This window comes from Lemur catta, chromosome 1 (genome assembly GCF_020740605.2).
Source record: "Lemur catta isolate mLemCat1 chromosome 1, mLemCat1.pri, whole genome shotgun sequence".
Taxonomy (NCBI): domain Eukaryota; kingdom Metazoa; phylum Chordata; class Mammalia; order Primates; family Lemuridae; genus Lemur; species Lemur catta.
Genome location: NC_059128.1, coordinates 241,500,552 through 241,518,772, shown reverse-complemented (window position 1 = coordinate 241,518,772; position 18,221 = coordinate 241,500,552). Strand labels below are relative to the sequence as shown.

At 42.9% G+C, this 18,221-nt stretch overlaps 1 protein-coding gene across 1 annotated transcript; it reads left to right on the top strand.

The window, feature by feature from the left end:
* Window positions 1-274: 274 nt before the first annotated feature.
* Window positions 275-15,716, top strand: NIT2 (nitrilase family member 2). The gene is made up of 10 exons (XM_045540402.1): window positions 275-367; window positions 2,619-2,737; window positions 4,443-4,563; window positions 5,777-5,865; window positions 8,701-8,794; window positions 9,450-9,524; window positions 10,604-10,682; window positions 13,034-13,132; window positions 15,131-15,186; window positions 15,549-15,716. The coding sequence occupies exons 1-10, from the start codon at window positions 340-342 to the stop codon at window positions 15,638-15,640; spliced, it is 852 nt and encodes a 283-aa protein (XP_045396358.1). The 5' UTR covers window positions 275-339; the 3' UTR covers window positions 15,641-15,716.
* The last annotated feature ends 2,505 nt before the right edge of the window (window positions 15,717-18,221 follow it).

Here is an 18,221-nt window from a genome sequence, read left to right as displayed (position 1 = left end):
CTCCAAGTTCGGTCCTTTTACTGAGACTCGGCAAACGCTGCAAATCAGGGCTTTTTCCACGCTGGAGCGTCCGGCTGTTAAACATTTACCAGCACACCATCTCGACCCGGGTCCCGCCCTCTTTGCCCCTTTACCTACGGAGGCTTTCTTTTCTTCCGGACTGTGTCGTAACTGACGGTTTCCTGTCCGTCTACACCAGGCAAGCAGCCGGCGGCAGCAGAAGCTCGGGGCCCGCGGGAGCGCAGACACCTCCCTCGCGGCGGCGGGCGGGGGCGGGGCTTCCACGCCTGGCCCCGCCCCTCGCCGCGCAGCCGCCGTCCGCCGCTTCCCGCGCCGCGGATGGCGCTGCCCGGGAGAGCCATGGCCAGTAAGTGGCGCGGCCCGACGCGGCGGCCGCAGCCGGGGCCGGAGGGGAGGCGTTGGGGCGGCGCTGGTGGAGCATCGGCCGGCTCACCCGCAAGCTCCGGGCCCCCGCCGCGCTCGCGGGGCTCGGGCTTCGCGGGGCGGGGGCGGCGGCGCGGGGTGGCCGGCGCGCTCCCGGGGTCCCAGGCGCCCTGCGCCCCCGCGTCTGCCCGTGGAGGCTGCTTGACTGGCGGTTCTCCGTGGCGTGTGGTGTGGAGCTGAGTCCCTTGAGTGTTTTCAAGTTCCGTGACCTCCCCCAGCGCCGCGCCACGCTACACAGGGTGGCCAGGTGGCGCCCCCTCCCCACCCCACCTTACAGGCCGCGTGTGACTCGGGTTGCTGCCGTGCCGCTCACCCTGTTCTGCGGCTTCCCCCCAAGCCTCCTGCCTCCTCGTCTATACAGTGGTGCTAATGCTACCTCATAGAAGTTTATGTGGGTAGGACACCTGTCACATTCTTTTAAATGTTATTCCCATGTTGGCCCCTTCAAAGTTAATTTTTTCCCCTTAGTAAGGCCTCAGTGTTAGATGATGATGAATATTAGGGCAGCCTTAAAAGTCATTGTATCTTCACTTTACAGAGGAGGAGATGAAGTGACTAGTGTCTCACCCTCAGCATCGAGGAAGTCCCCGTGGTGGGATTCCCCTGCTTTAGCACCTCAGTGGAATGGGTGATTTGCAGAATGACAGGCAGTCCCCAGCCTGGTTCAGGACCCCTCCCTTGTGGGTGGGATGGGGAAGAGAAGAAGCCATGATTATAGCCATGAGTTTTATCTTTCTCTCCCTCAGAAGTAGAGACAAAGTGCAGCTTCTGAGTTACAGGGGAGATCTTTAGTGAGCTTGCGTGCTGTTCTAGTGTCAGCTCAAAGTAACTTTTGCCCCACAGTAATCCCAGCTTTCGTTTCGTGTTTTAGTTTCCCTTGTTTTCCCCCAGCTTTTGAAACTGTTTAACTAGCTGCATTTAGGGTTAAATTTAGCCCTTCTCTCTGTTTAGGATAAACCAAGCAGTGGGACATCTGAATTTCCTACTTTTGGACCCAACCCTGAGCCAAAGACCAGAGGTGGCATAGGGGAGTTAGGGCAGGCTATTATTGCTAATAATTCCTGATATTTTGCAGAGCTCCATAGGTTACAGTGTGCTTTGGAGCCTTTACTGTAGCCTCCCATTGGACTATGAGCAGGAACTATGTATCAGTCAGGGTCCAGGCAATACACGGAAACTATACTAATAACTTGAACAAGGAAACTTTATGTAAAGAATTATTAGCCATTGAAAGGTAATTACTATGAGAGCTAAAAGAGAGCTCTAAAGAATATAGGAAAAGCAAAGAAAGTATATAACCACTATCTCAAGAAAGGAATAAGGTTAGAAAAGACCCTGCTCTCCTTGCTCCAAGGCTGGCTACATACTTTGTGGGGCCCAGTCCCCTTGTTCAGATAGCAGGAAAAAAGTACTGTTAGCTTTTCTTTCTGCAGTGCCTCTGTCAACCTCTCGTGGTGTTATTTTCTATTTAATGTTGTGTTCCTTTGGCCACAGGAATATTTATGGGATGAGTACAGGTGCTTGGGACCCTTGCCCTGTGACCAGGCACATGTGCAGCCCAGCGACTACTGGGTTGGACCCATGTGCCTGCCGTGTCCCATCTGGTGGTGGGGAAGTTGAGACAAGCATCTCCCCTTCCCATGATCCTACTGCCCCAATTTGCAGCGAATTAGCAACTTCCAAGGGATTGTACTTTCTGTGCTAGGACATGCTCAGGATCTGGATTGGGGGTAGGCAGGAGGCACAAGATTAAATATTAAGGGATAGGGCCATATTCATACCCTGTCTTCTTACTTCAAGCCATGTTCTCATTTCATTCCCCACAGGACATAGTAAGAAGCTGATTCACTTCAGATTCTTGTGCCTGGTACGGGGCTTTGCCCATGGATGTTGCTTTGTCTTGAGATTTCTCAACTTCAGCACTGTTAATATTTTGGGCAGAATAATTCTTTGTTGTGGGTGGCTGTCCTGTGCATTGTAGGGTATGTAGCAGCATTCTTGGCCTCTATCCATTGGCTGCCAGTAGTGCCCCATCAGTTGTAGCAATCAAAAATATCTCCAGACATTGCCAGATATCCCTCAGGGGACAAAATTGCCTTCTATTTCAGAACCATGGCCTTATCTGAATTTAGCAGTCACATCTGACAACTGTTTTCTTTTGTCTGTGTCTTCAGCTTTCCGCTTGGCCCTCATCCAGCTTCGAGTTTCTTCCATCAAATCAGACAACGTCACTCGAGCCTGTAGCCTTGTCCGGGAGGCAGCAGCGCAAGGAGCCAAAATAGTTTCTCTGCCGGTCAGTATGGAGGCAGCCATCCTGTTCCAGACTCTGTAGGTCCAGCAGAAGAGTGGTTGCTAGCTCTGGTTGTCCTCTTGTATTTCAGGGGTCCGGCAGTGTCCCTTGGAGCCCCAGGCTTGTTCTGTGTTTGACTGGAAGGTGTCCTTAGCAAGGGTCTTTGTGAGACAGGGTGTGCCCGCATGGTTACAGGTCTTTAACGTTAGGATCGTCTATTCTGTTCAGATGAGGAAATCAAAATCCTGGTATGTTGAGGCAATTACTAAAGTTAAAATACTCAGTGTTTGGATACATACTTTGTTTCTTATATAATTATTTGTAGGACTAGAATATGTTGGTTTTAGCACTAAGCCTTCAACCTTTTATTTTTAAATGACTGAAAACTGTTTAGAAACATTTTGAAAGCCTGTGATGTCTTTTTTAAAATTTTATTATTTTTTCTTTCAATAGACTTAAGGGTACAAGTGATTTTTAGTTAAATAGATTCTCTAGTGGCCTGTGGCATCTTAAAGCCAGTATGACTCTGCATCTCTTTGGTAGGCGTTTTCTTTAACAGCAGAACCAGTTGAAAATCATACTATATTTGTTTGTCAGCAAGTACAGGATTAGCCCCAGAGAGGGGTCCCCAGATGTCAGGACATAGATCTCCTGGCATCTTCTCTAAAGGCCTTTTGGGGATCAGTGGGTGGACAATTCTCAATAGCACCTTTCCCCTACCCACCTGTGAGGAGGAGGCAGCCTTTTACAAACCCTGGCTAAATTGGCTGGAGAATTTGCAGAGTCACATTGTGTTTTACTCAGGCTCCAGCCCAACACAAAAGTGGCCAGTGAACAGGAATCTTTAACAAGGGAGCTCAAGATCTTAATGTTAATCCAATCTTCCTTATGGTGCTAGTCACGGGATTCACTTGTACCTGTTACCTAATCATGGTCTCTTATTGGTTAATGTTCCAGAGGGTAAGAGTACAAACTCCAGGAGTGAAAGCACTTGAATTCTGTTTTGTATAAGCTGGCAATCTTTGGGCTTGAGGTTCCTAGCTTGGTGCCTGGTACCTAGGCGAGCTTATTAAATGCAAAATGAATGAATTAGAGTTGAAGTGTATTATTTTTTGCCTTTTGTTTTCTAACATGTCACAGAGCTGTTAAAGACATACACTATCTTATGAGGATGAGAGACTTTGTAGGATCAGAATGATAGTGCTGGAAGAGAACTTAGAAACAGCTTAGATGTAAAGATGAGGAAACCTCTTCTGTGGCTTTCAAAGCTTTTGTATTTTTTTCATACACAGGTTTTATTGCTTTACATAGTAATATAATTTTGAGCTTATGGATTCATCCTAACACCCAAAGTCATGTGAGTGACCCTGATTTGCAGTGGGGCCTGGGTGCCCAAGGTTGGGAACTTATCGTTCTCCTACAGGCTCAAGGCAGAGGCAGTCTAGCTTCTGCCAGGGTGACCAGGACCTGGTAAAACTCATATGATTTGTCTCCTCTGTCCCCTCCTGTGCTAGCTGCCTAGTCTTGCCTGTGGCCACAGGCTCTTCAGCCCTGTGCTGTCAGTGTTTTTCTTATTAGTTGTGTTTTACCCCTTCAAGTGAGAGCAGAGCTAGACACACCAGCTTTGTCCTCTTAGAGGAGAATTTTAAAATGGGTTGGGTGTTTTGGTGTTTTTTTTTTCCCTTTTTCTCTGCCAACATTATTCTAGGAATGCTTTAATTCTCCATATGGCACGACATATTTTCCTGAATATGCAGAGAAAATTCCTGGTGAATCCACACAGAAGCTTTCTGAAGTAGCAAAGGAATGCAGCATTTATCTCATTGGAGGTAACTTCCTACCACCTACAGGGAATAATGGCCTGAACATTAAAAATGTCTGAATGAGCTGGGCATGGTCGTGCACACCTGTAATCCTGGCTACTCGGGAGGCTAAAGTGGGAGGGTAGGTTGGGCCTAGGAGTTTGATCCCAGTTGAGGAAACATAGTGAGATCCTGTCTCCAAAAACAAACAAACAAAAAACATCTGAATGATTTATGTTGTTACATTCCAAGTGTGGAACACAATTCAGCAATTGAAGAGAATGAGGTAGATCTGTGTGTAGTAATGTGGAAAGATTTCCAAGACATACTATTTAGTGGAAAAAAACAAAATTCAACATGATGTGAACAAAGTATTCTCATTCGGATCAATCCCCCACACAAGAAGACTGTATATTTTTATATGTAGTTATGTATGTAAAGCCAGGGTAAATATTGGAGAAGGACATACAACAAACTGATAATGAGCATTTTCTCTGGAGAACGAGTGGAAGTACAGGAGCAGGTAGAAATGTGGAAGGAGAAATCATACCTGTGTGTCTTTTATTATACTAATACAGGATTGAGAAAACTTTTTTTTCATAGAGGCCACATTCATAAAGGTAGCTTTATTTGTATGGTTTTGGGGTAAATTTTAAAATGTTCTATTCACTTAAATAAAAAATAAGCCCAGCAAAACTCAGTTCAGTAAACACAGCAAATAAAATAATTTCTACATTATGATATGTTAAGGATTAGAAATTAATAAGGTGGGGAAATGAAGGCAAAGCAAGAAGCATAGAGACGGAACTGCTTTCAACGATGGAGAGCTTGTGACTTCACACTCTTATCTTGAAGCCTTTTGGGATGCTTGTTTTGTTGCAGGACCTGGTGAATTTAAGTTGAGCAATAGGAAATTCTTCGTTTTGCTCTAATGCTACAGATTAAGTGTTACTCAAGATCATGGCTGAATTTCAGGAACATTTTGGTTATTTTTTAAACCTTTGGCATCTGACCTAATTATATTTTGTCTACACTCTGGAGTTTATCTCTGGAAGATCCTAGTCAAGAAGAGAAAAAAAACATGATTACAAAACCCTTAGAAGACAGTAAACTTTATTGTTGGACCCAAGTGACAAATTTATCAGGCCTTGACTGTAATTACAAAAGAATTGCTCTATTCTTTTTAAGATTCTTTTTCTTATTGTTTTATATGCCTGTATATTTCTTCTCTCAATAAAAGGTTCCATCCCTGAAGAGGATGCTGGGAAATTTTATAACACCTGTGCTGTGTTTGGGCCTGATGGAACTTTACTAGTAAAGTACAGAAAGGTAAGTGGGGAATGTGGCATCTTAAGAATTTCCTGTGAAGTTCCCTAGTCCCTTTCATTACATTGTGTACGCATCAGGCTTTTGACTGCTTGGCAAAGGTGGCTATTCTTGGCCATTTCCATATTTCTATACACTTTAGACTCAACCTGTCAATTTCTGCAAAAGAACCACTTATAGGAATCTTCATTAGGATTTCATTGAATATATAAAGACCAATTTTGGCAGAGTTAACATCTTTGCAGTATTAAGTGCATATACGTTTAGTATTGTTAAGTCTTCCTGATGAATTGATCCATTTACCATTACTTTTTATCTTTCTTGTAACACCCTTCTCTTGAAGTCCGTTTCATCTCTGCTGTCACTGTCGCCTCTTTAGCCTTCTTACGTGTACTCTGCCTGGTATGTGGTTTTCTAATTTTCTACTTTCAACCTATATATTTTTTTATATTTTAAGTGGTTCTCTTATAGACAGCGTATAGTTAGGTCTTACTTTTTTATTCATTCTGACAATCCGCCTTTTAACTGGAGTGGTTAGTCTGTTTTTTTTTCTTTGTTCCTTTTTTCTGCATTCTTTTGGATTGAATATTTTTTAGAATTCCATTTTAATTTTTCTGTTGTCTTTTTATTAATAGTTCTACCTCTTTGCTTTTTTATTTCCCAGTTGTTGCCTTGGGAAGTATATTATGTATCTTTAACTTGTCACAGTCTATTTAGTGTTAATATTGTATCACTTCATGTGAAATTTAAGAGCCTTGCAATGGTATAGGTCCATTTCCTACCCTCTTGCCCCTATTCTTTTATGCTTTAGTTGTCATTTGTAGCCCATGTAATACTTTATAAATCCCATAAAACAATAATTTTTTTTATATAAAAAAATTTTTTTGAGACAAGTCTCGCTCTGTCACCTGGGCTAGAGTGCTGTGGCATCATCCTAGCTCATAGCAACTTCAAACTCCTGAGCTCAAGCAATCCTCCTGCCTTAGCCTCCCAAACACCTGGGACTACAGGTGTGTGCCACCATACCCGGCTAATTTTTTCTATTTGTAGTAGAGACAGGGTCTCACTCTTGCTCAGGCTGGTCTCGAATTCCTGAGCTCAAGAAATTCCCTATCTTGGCCTCCCAGAATGTTAGGATTACAGGTGTAAGCCACTGCTCCTGGCCACAAACACCAAATTCTTATCTCCTTTGCAAGGTGGGCAGCAACTTTAGCTTCTCTGTTCTGTCTGAAGTTCTTAGCCCTAGCCAGGCTGCTTGTAGGCTACCCCATTCATGTCTAAGTCATTGGTCAGCCAGAGATTTGGACAGATTTTATATGTAGAATTTAGGGCTCTGCCTCTTTGGCTTTCTCCTTTTTAGGATTTCCCCCCTCACTTTCTAGCTGCTATGAAACTCCATGCTGTGCTTCTTTAAGCCAGTATGATTAAGGGTAGTTTTCATAACCACTCATAACAGCAACAGGGTCCTTACTTAACAGCTGTAAACAAATGGGAAACTCACCCAGTGCTATTCCCTTCTTCCATGTGTTGTCTTCCCTTCAGGTATTGCCTGCTTTTGGTCGTTCTTCAGTGCTTCACATACTTGTGCCTTGCCTTTTGTTTTGTCCAGTGTTCATAGTTAAGAGAGCTTGTCTGACAGGAGCTATTCTGTCAGTGTAGGAGGAACAGCCAGCATTAGACTATGAACCCAACTCTTTGAAGTGTATCTTTTCAGTATTGAGTTCTCCAGTCCATGAATGTAGTATATATCCTGACATTCATTAGACTTTCTTTAATTTCTCTCAATTTATTTTTATAGTTTTTTGGATATAGCCTTATGTATCATTTGTCAGATTTATTCCTCGGTGTTTTTTTAATGCTCTTTCATTTTCCGTTTCTTGCTTATATAGAGAAGTAAAATAAGTTTTTAAAATATTGACGTTGTATATAGCAACCTTGCTAAACTCATTAATTCTGATAATTTATCTGTATTTTTTTTTTTTTTTTTAGTTCCTAGCTACACAGCTATATCATCTGAAAATAGTGATGGATTCCATTTTTTTCTTTCTAATCATTATACTTTTTTACTCCTTTCTTTTCCTTGTGCTTTTTTTTAGGATCTCTGGTACAATGTTGAGTAGCAGGTATTCTTGTCTTGTTCCTAATCTCAGAGGGAAGGTTTTCAATATTTCACCATTAAGTATGATGTTTGTTTAGGGTTTTTACAGAACTCTTCATCATATTAAAAAGTTCCCTTCCTAGAAGAGTCTTTTTGTTTTGTCTTTTGAATCATGAATGGCTGTAGAAGTTTACCAAATGCTCATTATGCATCTGTTGAGATGATCATATGATTTCTGTTCTTTATTTTGTTAGTATGGTAAATTACATAGATTGATGTTCTAATGTTAAACCACATTTGTTTTCCTTGAATAAATCCAATTTTGAAGTGATGCATTGTTCTTTTTATATATTGCTAATTTGGTTCATAAAATTTTTACCTGTTTTTAAATGGTTACCCTCTCCTTCCAGTTTATCAGTTTGATTATGAGAGTTAGCATTTATATTGAGTAAAAAGCTACACATTAATTATTCCCCATGAGAAACCTGGATATTGATTTGCATACCACGTGGATGTAGGAGTTATAAAAACTACAGCATCATCGTTCCAGCTTCCTGTGATAGAATTCATTTTGATAAGATGTCAGTCAGGTTGTGGGATGAATTATGCGCAGGTGGTGGATGCTGTTTGTATAGTTGATCTTAGAGCACCTCCGGTATCTGCCCATGGAAAGATAACTGTCATTACTGTCATGAACCCTGCTGGAAAAGAGGTAACCACATCAGTTATTTGTGATGCAGATCCATCTGTTTGACATTGATGTTCCTGGGAAGATTACATTTCAAGAATCTAAAACATTGAGTCCGGGCGATAGCTTCTCCACATTTGAGACTCGTACGTACCAGATAAGTTGGCCTCTTCTAGCAATCTCAGTAGAAGACGATCAGGTATTCCTTCCTTCCCTTCCTTCCCTTCCTTTCCCTTCCTTTCCCTTTCCCTTTCCTTCTTCCCTCCCTTCCTCTCCTCCTCCCTCCATCCCTTCCTCCCTCCCTTTCCTCCTCTTTCTTTCATTCTTTTGTTCTCTCTCTCTCTCTTTCTCTTTTTCTCTCTTTTCTTTCTTTTTATAATGTCTACTTTTTTTACATACCCTGACTGAAGGACCAGAAGTGAGGAGAGGAATCAGAGCTCTGGGAAGTTCAGGCTTAATTGAGAACTAAGGATTTGGCATGATTTTGCTATTTCATTTGATCATAACCTCCCATTATTGTTTCCAGAGTATACTTACTAGGCCATGATGGAACACCTCCCACCTATCTAGGAACACCTAGATAATAAGCATTCAATTAGAATGAATTTCTCATCTCTACTCTGCTGACACAAATGATGAGACATCAAGTAGGAATGAGCTTATAAATTATCTCTGTCTTCAGGTCCTGTGTTAATTTATCCCGTCAGTGTTTTATGATCATTATGTCATGGATACTTTTCCTTGCCACTCCATGCTTTAGGAAGTTAACTTTGCATTTGTGTATTTTCTGTTTGGAAACAGCTTACTGCAGAGTGGGTCTGGGCATCTGCTATGACATGCGGTTTGCAGAGCTTGCACAAATCTATGCACAGAGAGGTGAGGCAGCTCAGCAGTTGTGTTATGTGGGTGCTTGGAGGTTTGGTTCTGTGCTGGTCTCTGTGGGCTGAGGGGAGCCCTTAGTCAAAGAAGCCGGGAGAGGAGTCTTAATCTCTCCATCTCTAGCCCTTCTACCCCCATGTGGTTTTTCAAACACTTTTGCTGTATATGGATGGTAGGGTTCTTTGGGGGTTGTAGCTAAGGTAGAAGCCATGCTCCTAAATACCTGCTCTACTCTTTAAATCCTTCCTGTTACTGTGTTGAAAAGAATCACTGGGAGCCCAGTAGAAATAAAGAAGTCGTCTACACTCGTGGATTTCACCACTCAGTGCTCCTCGCCAGGGGTGGGGAACCTGCGGCCTTGGTGCCACATGTGGCCTTTTAACTGAATCCAAATTTTGCAGAAAAAATCCTTTTAATAAACCAAAGCAAAAGATTTGGGTTCTGGTTCCAACTCTTCCTCTTAATTGGCGCAATACTTTCATTAAATCATTTACCCTCTAGAGCAGTGTGGTTCTCACTTTAATCATAGGAATGGTTTGAGGATTAAGGATAAAGCCCCTCATGTGATACTCAACAAATATTAGCATCCTTACTAGACTGCTTGAAACTACTTCCAATTCAGCTGTCACTTACAGTGAAGTGGGTGAAAATGGTTTGATTGCCTGCCCAGCACAAGGTGCGGGTTCATGGGCTCTGGGGTGAACAGTCTCTGTAGAGCCTTATTAATAAGCATTAAGGCAACTACTCTGCCCCTAATTTCAGTTGAAAATAATTACAAAACATGGTCCTTGGCCATGTGGAGCTGACATACGGTGCAGAGAGAAATTTGAGTGACAGTTCTCTACTTTTTTCAAATGAAGTCACATGTTGTGATTTTGGTTATCAACACCACTTTTCTTGTGTATCTAAATTCAAAGCCACATCTTAATGCTGCTGGCACTGCCTGACTTGGCTGTCATCTTTCTATGCTTGGGAAAGTTTGAGTTTGGTCCCTGCTGGGTAAGGAACAATGGAAGGGGCTAGTGTCAGCGAGTTTTCACCTGTACCCACTGCTCTTTGGCTTTTCTCTCCCCAAGGCTGCCAGCTGTTGGTGTATCCTGGAGCTTTCAATTTGACCACTGGACCAGCCCACTGGGAGTTGCTTCAGCGAGGCCGGTAAGAAAGGAACCGTATATTCAAGCATCTCAGTGTTTTTTCTTTGTGGAAAGATTGCCAGTTTAGTGGAAGCACCAGCCTTCTTTCCTGATATGGAATTCTGCGCCGGTATCCAAATGCAGCTGAAAAGGATGAATCCACAGAAGGGCTTCTGCTGCTGGGCACCTTCTCCTCAGAAGCCACAGCACCATGTAGTCCTGCAAGGCACATTGCCCTGACAAGGCCGCTCCGTTCTCTCTGCCACCTCAACTTGCTACTTGCTGTAACCAGAGAAGCACTTTCCTCCTACAGTACAGCTTGGCACATGCCAGGGTTTCTCAGTGGTGGCATTGTTGACATTTTGGACTAGATAGTTCTTTGTTATGGGAGGCTGACCCGGGCACCTCATGGATTTTAGGAACTGTGGTTTTTGCATTTTCAATAGTATTCAGGCATCAAATGGGCAGTGATTTCATTTTTCTGTGATTACATAAGGATTGGTCTTTCTTGAGACAGTTTTTCTTTTACAGAGAAATTGTGACCTATGGAGCTTATGTGCTTAGAGCCCCAAAGCCAAGGAAAAGACAGGGGTGATTTTAGCCTGACCACCCTAGGGCGAGATTTGTGGTCTTTACCCAGCTAACTCTGTGCCATTCAGATTAGGATGCTTATCCTACCCCATCCTTCACCCCATCCTGCCAGTCCTGGGGATACTCTGCCAAGGAACTCACTATAAGCTCTTGTTTTTCTAACCTGTAAACCCAGGGCATTGCACAAGCATCTTTGGCACAGGTGTAGTCCTCTAAGGCTTAGGGGTAGTTAAGGGCAATTAGCAGAGATGGTTGTAACATGGAAAGGAACAGGAGTGTGACTGTGTGTGTGTGTGTGTGTGTGTGTGTGTGTGTGTGTGTAAAGTGCTGTACAAACCATGAAATGCTGGGCAGAGATGATGGTTTTCTTTATTAAAATTTTTTAATATTGGCCAGGGCAAGGTAGCTCACGTCTGTAATCCTAGCAGTCTGGGAGACCAAGGCAGGAGGATTGCTTGAGCTCAGGAGTTTGAGACTAGCCTGAGCAAGAGCAAGATCACGTCTCTACTAAAAATAGAAAAATTAGCCGGGTGTGGTGGTGCACGCCTGTAGTCCCAGCTACTCGGGAGGCTGAGGCAAGAGGATTGCTTGAGCCCAGGAGTTTGAGGTTGCAGTGAGCTACGATGACCCCACTTCACTCTATCCGGGGCAACAGAGCAAGACTGTGTCTCAAAAAAAAAATTTTTTTTTTTAAATTGAGATAATAGTTATTAAAAAAGTTCTCTAATTTTAAGCACACAGGTCAGTAAATTTTTATATATATATATATATATATATATATTCACCTACCACCAAGATCTGTTTTCTTTTGTGCCCCTTGCTAGTCAGTACTCTCCTCTTTCTGCCCAGAGGTAGCCACTGTTCTCACTTCTAGAGAGATGATGGTAGTTTTTAATGGAAGGGAAACGGGTTTGGCTGGTTGCATGGTGGCAGATGGGGTAGGGATATATGATGCATGGGCATTAATAAATGTACAGTCTTGTCAAATGCAAGAAAAGTGTGGGGGATTCTGGGATGACCTAGCATGAGTCTATTCATAGAGTCCAGAGCACTCCCAGTTGAGGCGGGTTAGTGTCCCTGGGCTGCCATCTGTAATTCTCGTCTAATTTGAGACGGTCAGACTGCCACTACAGGCATGGACATGCCCGGTGGCCCTGCAAGGCATACTGCTCTAGCAAGACTGCTTTGTTCTCTCTGCCACCTTGACTTGCTTTACCCAGAGAAGCTCTTCTCTTTTATGTTACACGTTGGCTTATGCCAGGGTTTCTGAATAGCAGCACTGTTGACATTTTGGACTAGACACTTCTTTGTTGTAGGGGGCCATCCTGTGCATCGTAGGATGTTTAGCAGTATCCCTGGCCTCTGCCTACTGGATACCAGCAGCAGCCCCTTAGTCGTGACTATCAAAAAGATCTCCAGACATTGGCAAATCTGGTGGGCAAAATCACCCCCAGTTGAACCACTGGCTTATGCAATAAGATACTTTATTTCATTTTATTTTATTTTAAGACTAGTCAAGTGGAGTAGTGAGAGTGAGGGAAAGTAGTAGGACAAGGAGTTCAATCTGTAACTGACTGTGAACAATCAAGTGAGATAACTCACTTCGGACCAGCTGCAATAAGATACTTTTTGAAGAGAAAGTTCTATGGCTTTGGTTTCCTTCTACATCTGAGTCAGCCGGTACTGTCTTATTTTTTAAAAGAAGGATCTATCCCCTTGGGATAGAAAAATGTTGCAGATCTATAGTATATGATTTACCTCTTTTCTCTCCATTGACTACAGAGCTGTTGATAACCAGGTGTATGTGGCCACAGCCTCTCCTGCCCGGGATGACAAAGCCTCCTATGTTGCCTGGGGACACAGCACCATCGTGAACCCTTGGTGAGTGGGGACAGGCTCAGTAGGAGCTTGAAAGATGCCACATGGGCTAGTGGGTGGTCTGGTTCCTGAGCAGCCAAGCGCCCACCTCACTCCTGTTTCCCCACGTGTCCTGCCAGGTTTCTACCTATGTCTGTCAGAGAAGCTTCCACTTGAAAACCATATGAGAAAGAAATCATCCTGCTCTTAATTGAGTCTTTGGCCTTAGCCCTCTTCTGAGTTTCTAGGTGACCTTCACTGTCAGTCAGACCTGGATCACATGGGGAAACAAGGAAACCATGACAGGCAGGTGGTTTTAGTAAAAGAGTCTCCCAAACTCTTGGCTGTTCATTAAAATTTAGGCTGGCTGGCTGGTCCTAGAGCAGGAATGAGTTACAGGGTGAGAACTTTGCTCCCAGGATAATAAGCAGAGGAGCAGGGAGGATGTCCACAGGGAAACTAAAACCCTGTCTCCTGTAAAAGGGTAAAGCATTTTATTACTCAGTGAAACCAGCACGTAAATCTGCCCAGAGGCACATACCGTCATATGCTAACATGTGTCCCTCACAGTCTGCTTTTGTACAGTTTACATCATACTTTCATACAGATGATCTCAGCTTGAACTCTCGGGGACTTGTCCTTATTAAGCTCAGTTCACAGATGGTAGAATTGCAGCTCACGGAGAAAGTGGCTAGAACTGGTATTTGGATCCAGGACTTTTGCCTTTATAACTTGGACTTATTCCACATTACTCTGTGTAAATACATACACACACTGATATGTATTTCTACAGTTCCAGGATAAGTATACCAGTGACAAGACTGAGAAGAGTTAACTGTCACTGTGGAGTCCCTAAAGCTTCTCTCTGACTTTATAAGACACAGAGCTCAATGTGTGTGGTGGGGAGGCCTTGGAAGCTGTGACTAGTGAGAGATTCTCAGTGCCCTCCGGACTGTTAAGACTAGTGGGCATTGGAGGACTGTAGGGATTAAGTTGGCTTGAAAGTTTTCTTGAGCTTCAAGTTCTACTGTCCAGTTGTTGGTGCTAGCCCTGGGCTCTGCCTTCTGGGCAGCTCTGCTCTCGGGCAGTCCTGTGGATCTGCTGATCAACTTGGCTGCTTCTGACACGGAGTAGTTGTATGTGACTTATCTTTATTTCTTCCTCCTGCAGGGTTGGGGGCCCTCTGCTTATACTAACATTGGGGTGGGTGTCTGAGGTAGAGATCTTTGAATGCCAGGGCAAATAGGGAAGAATTAGAAAAGGACAGAAAAGGATTCAATTACATGGCATTAACGGTGGCGTTTGTGCCAAGAATCTGTTTGTGGCTATCTGGTAAAGGTAACCAGTTATTATGTCAGTTTACTTTGGAGAACTTTTATTTCTTTATATATGTGTTTGAACCCCTGCTCTGGGCCAAGAGACTAAGCACTGGAAATAGTTCTCCAGGTCAGCCTTCCCCTGGATTTGTGAAAGAGCGTTGCTGTTCCCTCGTGCGGGGCTCCTGTGGTATGTGGTTCCCCTGCCACTTCTACCCAGACCCCACGGGTTGAAATCTTCCCCTCAAATCTGAAACGGAAGACGTGGTAGGGTAGCAGCCCAGCAGGTGTAAAAAGCAGATCTCCACTGCCCTTGTAAAAGGTCTCGCTAAAATACCCTGTCAGGGGCATGGAGTGGAGCTTCCTGTTGGTTGTAGATAGCTCTATTCCCAGACCTTTACAATAGTCGAATAACTACCATCTCCTAGCAGTTTGCAGTTTACAAAACATGCGCAACAGTTTCCTCACTAAGCCCTCATAGAGCTTATATTTCCACTTTATAGATTAGGAAATGGAGATTCAAAATGACTTTTCACAAGGTCACGGAGTTACTTAAATAATAGAACAGGAATTTATACCCCTATCTTATTGTCTTAAATCTCAGATTCTTTCCCCTTTGGCCTTCGAGATAGGTAGGAAAAACATAGGGATCTTGAATATCACCAGAATCAGGGAATCCATTAATTTTCTCCTGCCTCTTTTTCAGGGGCGAGGTCCTAGCCAAAGCTGGCACCGAAGAAACAATCGTGTATTCAGACATAGGTAAGATTTGCCCAGGCACAGTTTGTAGGTCTCTGGTGTCCCCATTGCTCTGAGGCCAGATTCCTTAGCTGTGTAATCCCTGTCACTTGGAAGGGCTCCTTTATTCCCCGTCCTCATTTATCCTTGAGGATATTCTAGGGTCTGCTTCTCTGGCCAAGCCCTGGGGGTTGTAGCTCAGCTTGAGTCTTCTTGGTTTGGTTTGAAATGATACCAGCGCCAGGCCGTCTGTGCATCTGGACAAACCTGTTTGTTACTAAGTTACTTGCTGGGACTCTGGTGGTTTGTACAGTATGAGGGAAAAAAATCTCCTTGGTTAGTGAGGAATTGCAAATTATTAACAGTGCACTTTCCTGTTTTTGCAGACCTGAAGAAGTTGGCTGACATACGCCAGCAAATCCCCATTTTTAGACAGAGGCGATCAGACCTTTATGCAGTAGAGACGAAAAAATCCTAAAGTTTATGTTTCCAACGTGTTGTGAAACAGAAAGATATGATTCTGCAACATGATCGACTCCGTGTTGAATGCTTAATGGAGATCCTTTGTGTTTTTTTTTTAATTTTAGCCTTTTCCTTCCCAGGGAGCTCTCTATTGAGATGGTGGAGCCTCAGCACACTGACATTCTCCATACCACATTAAATAGTTAAAAAGGATGTAGACTAGAGCCTATGAGCCAGAAGAAGAGGCTGGCTGTGAAGCTGCTTCTATACTTAAGTTGCCTCAAAGCAGTTGGTAAAAGTGTCAGATCTTGGTTTCCTGGTGGTTGATTCACCTAATACAAATATATTTGTGTCGTGGACCTCTTGTCCCACGTGTTGGGGTTGGAATGCATTATCTAGAGAACTTGGTCTGGTGCTATTCTTTTCCAAGCAGTACCTTAAAGTTCCATTTTTGGGCCATGAGTAGCTAGCTATGGGAAGCAAGGTGGTAGATCTTTGGTGTTTATCAGAGGAGGTGGGAGCCCCTTCCTTCCCAACAGTTTTTGGGCTTCTCAAATTCTAGAAGGGGCTAATCATTCAACCTCAGACCCTCCTGGTCTTGGGGCAAAGACTGGGTCAACAGTGAGCCCTATGGGAGGATGGCAGTGGTGGCATTTGATGAAGGCAACTTATTATCAATCTCTGCAAAAGATTTTTTTGATTGTGTTAAGTGGCTGAAAGTCTTACCCTGTTTTTGCTTTTTTCCTTAGTAACGCTTTCTAGCTCCATAAAGAACCACTGAGCCTAGTAGTTATTAGACTTTTTGATCTTAGAATCCTTTTGCACAATTAAAAATTAAGGACTGAGCTGGGTGTGGTGGTGCATGCCTCTAGTCCCAGCTACTTGGGAGGCTGAGGCAGGAGGATTGCTTAACCCCATGAGTTGGAGTCCAGCCTGAGCAACATGGTGAGACCCTATCTCTTAAGAAAAATAAAAATTAAGGATTTCAGTGAGTTTTTGTTTATATTTGTTATAGGTAATGGTGGGCTGGTAATTGTTTAACAACTAGCTGTCTGATAAAAAGCCTTGATTTTGCGGATTTCTGTGGTATAAATACTTTACCATGGCTGAGTTCAAGCTATCAACATGATACCTCTAAACACAGGGTTGGGAGTAGATGTGCACAATCAGCTCTTATGAACTGGTGCAATCCTGCTCTAGCACGCCACTGGTTTTAAATAGATAGATATTTATCGTATTGGAAAGTAAGACAGAAGAATTTAAAACAAGATACATGAGCACACATTCCATTAGCTATAAAAAGTGCAGACATCGTGTCATTTAACCTTTGGAAAACAGCACTATAGACTCAGAACAAGAGTGAAAAAGATCAATGAGTCTTAAAATTGATTTTTAAAGTTATAATTGACACATAATTATATTGACTTTTTAAAAAAAATAAGTACAGTTTGTTAAAATTTGACATACAGAGCCATAAGCCACTCCAATCAAGTTAATGAACATATTTGCACCTCCCAAAGTGTCCTTGTGCTCTTTTATAATCTCTCTGGGTACTCCTCTACCCACAATCACTGATAAGCTTTATCACTACAGATTAGTTGCATTTTCTAGATTATGTAAAAATGGAATCATGCCATATGTACTATGTATGTTTTGTCTCATCATAGCTATTTGGAGATTCATCTTTGTGTGCATCAGTAATTCACTGCTTTTTCATTACTGAGTAGTAGTCCACTGTATGGGTATACCACAAATTGTTTATCCATTTACCTGCTGATGCACCTTGGGGCTGTTTCCAGGTTTTGGCCATTGTCAATAAAACAGCCTCACAGATCCATTTAAAGGTTGTCAAGAACTTTCAGGTAACCCTAGACTGCACTTAGAATACCACTGCTCTGTATCCTAGCAGGCCCACAGACAAATCGTTATACTTTGTAAATTTAGCATAAACCATTTTTTAAAAGTAGAAAATCTTACAGTAAAGCCCACATCTATAAGAATGATGAAAGAAAGATCTGGTTGATGTGGATGTGTGGAGCCTAGGAGACCTCCCCTCTTGGATTTCCTCTTATTCTCCAAAGAAATCCCTAAGAACTTCCTCCAAAGAGCTGCTCGGAATAGTTTGAAAACAGTGGACAAGCCATCCTAGCTATCTTAATGCTATAGAAGCAGAGACACTTTAACTTGATGTAGAATTCCTATGACAGGTAAGGTTGTATGCTAAAGTTTGTGTTTTTACTTCCTTAAATGAATTGTCTTCTTATTCTTTTAGTGTTGTATCAGGTGATCTTGCCTTCTGGTACACTCAAAAAATATAAAAGGAAATGAATAAAGTAGGTATCTCTAATTAGTATATAACATTTTATTCCTAGAAAGTGTGTGGTGACCTGGCCTTTGGTTTTACCTTTTGGGAAGTGGAATCTGATCAAAATAAACCCTGGATTTCCACCTAGAGTAGGAGAACATTGCAATCTAAGGCCATGAAAAAGATCGGATTAACTGCCGTTCCCCTGTACTCCCTGACTTTCTAACGAATTATGCAATGACAGTTTGGGGTTTGGTTTTGGTTCTGGTTTTTTTGCATAATACTTTGAAGT

Excerpts from the sequence above, each read along its gene's own strand:
- NIT2 (XM_045540402.1), top strand. The coding sequence starts at position 340 with ATGGCGCTGCCCGGGAGAGCCATGGCCA. Across the intron at positions 2,738-4,442 it reads CCAAAATAGTTTCTCTGCCG|GAATGCTTTAATTCTCCATA; the intron begins GTCAGTATGGAG and ends ACATTATTCTAG. Across the intron at positions 10,683-13,033 it reads GAGTTGCTTCAGCGAGGCCG|AGCTGTTGATAACCAGGTGT; the intron begins GTAAGAAAGGAA and ends CATTGACTACAG.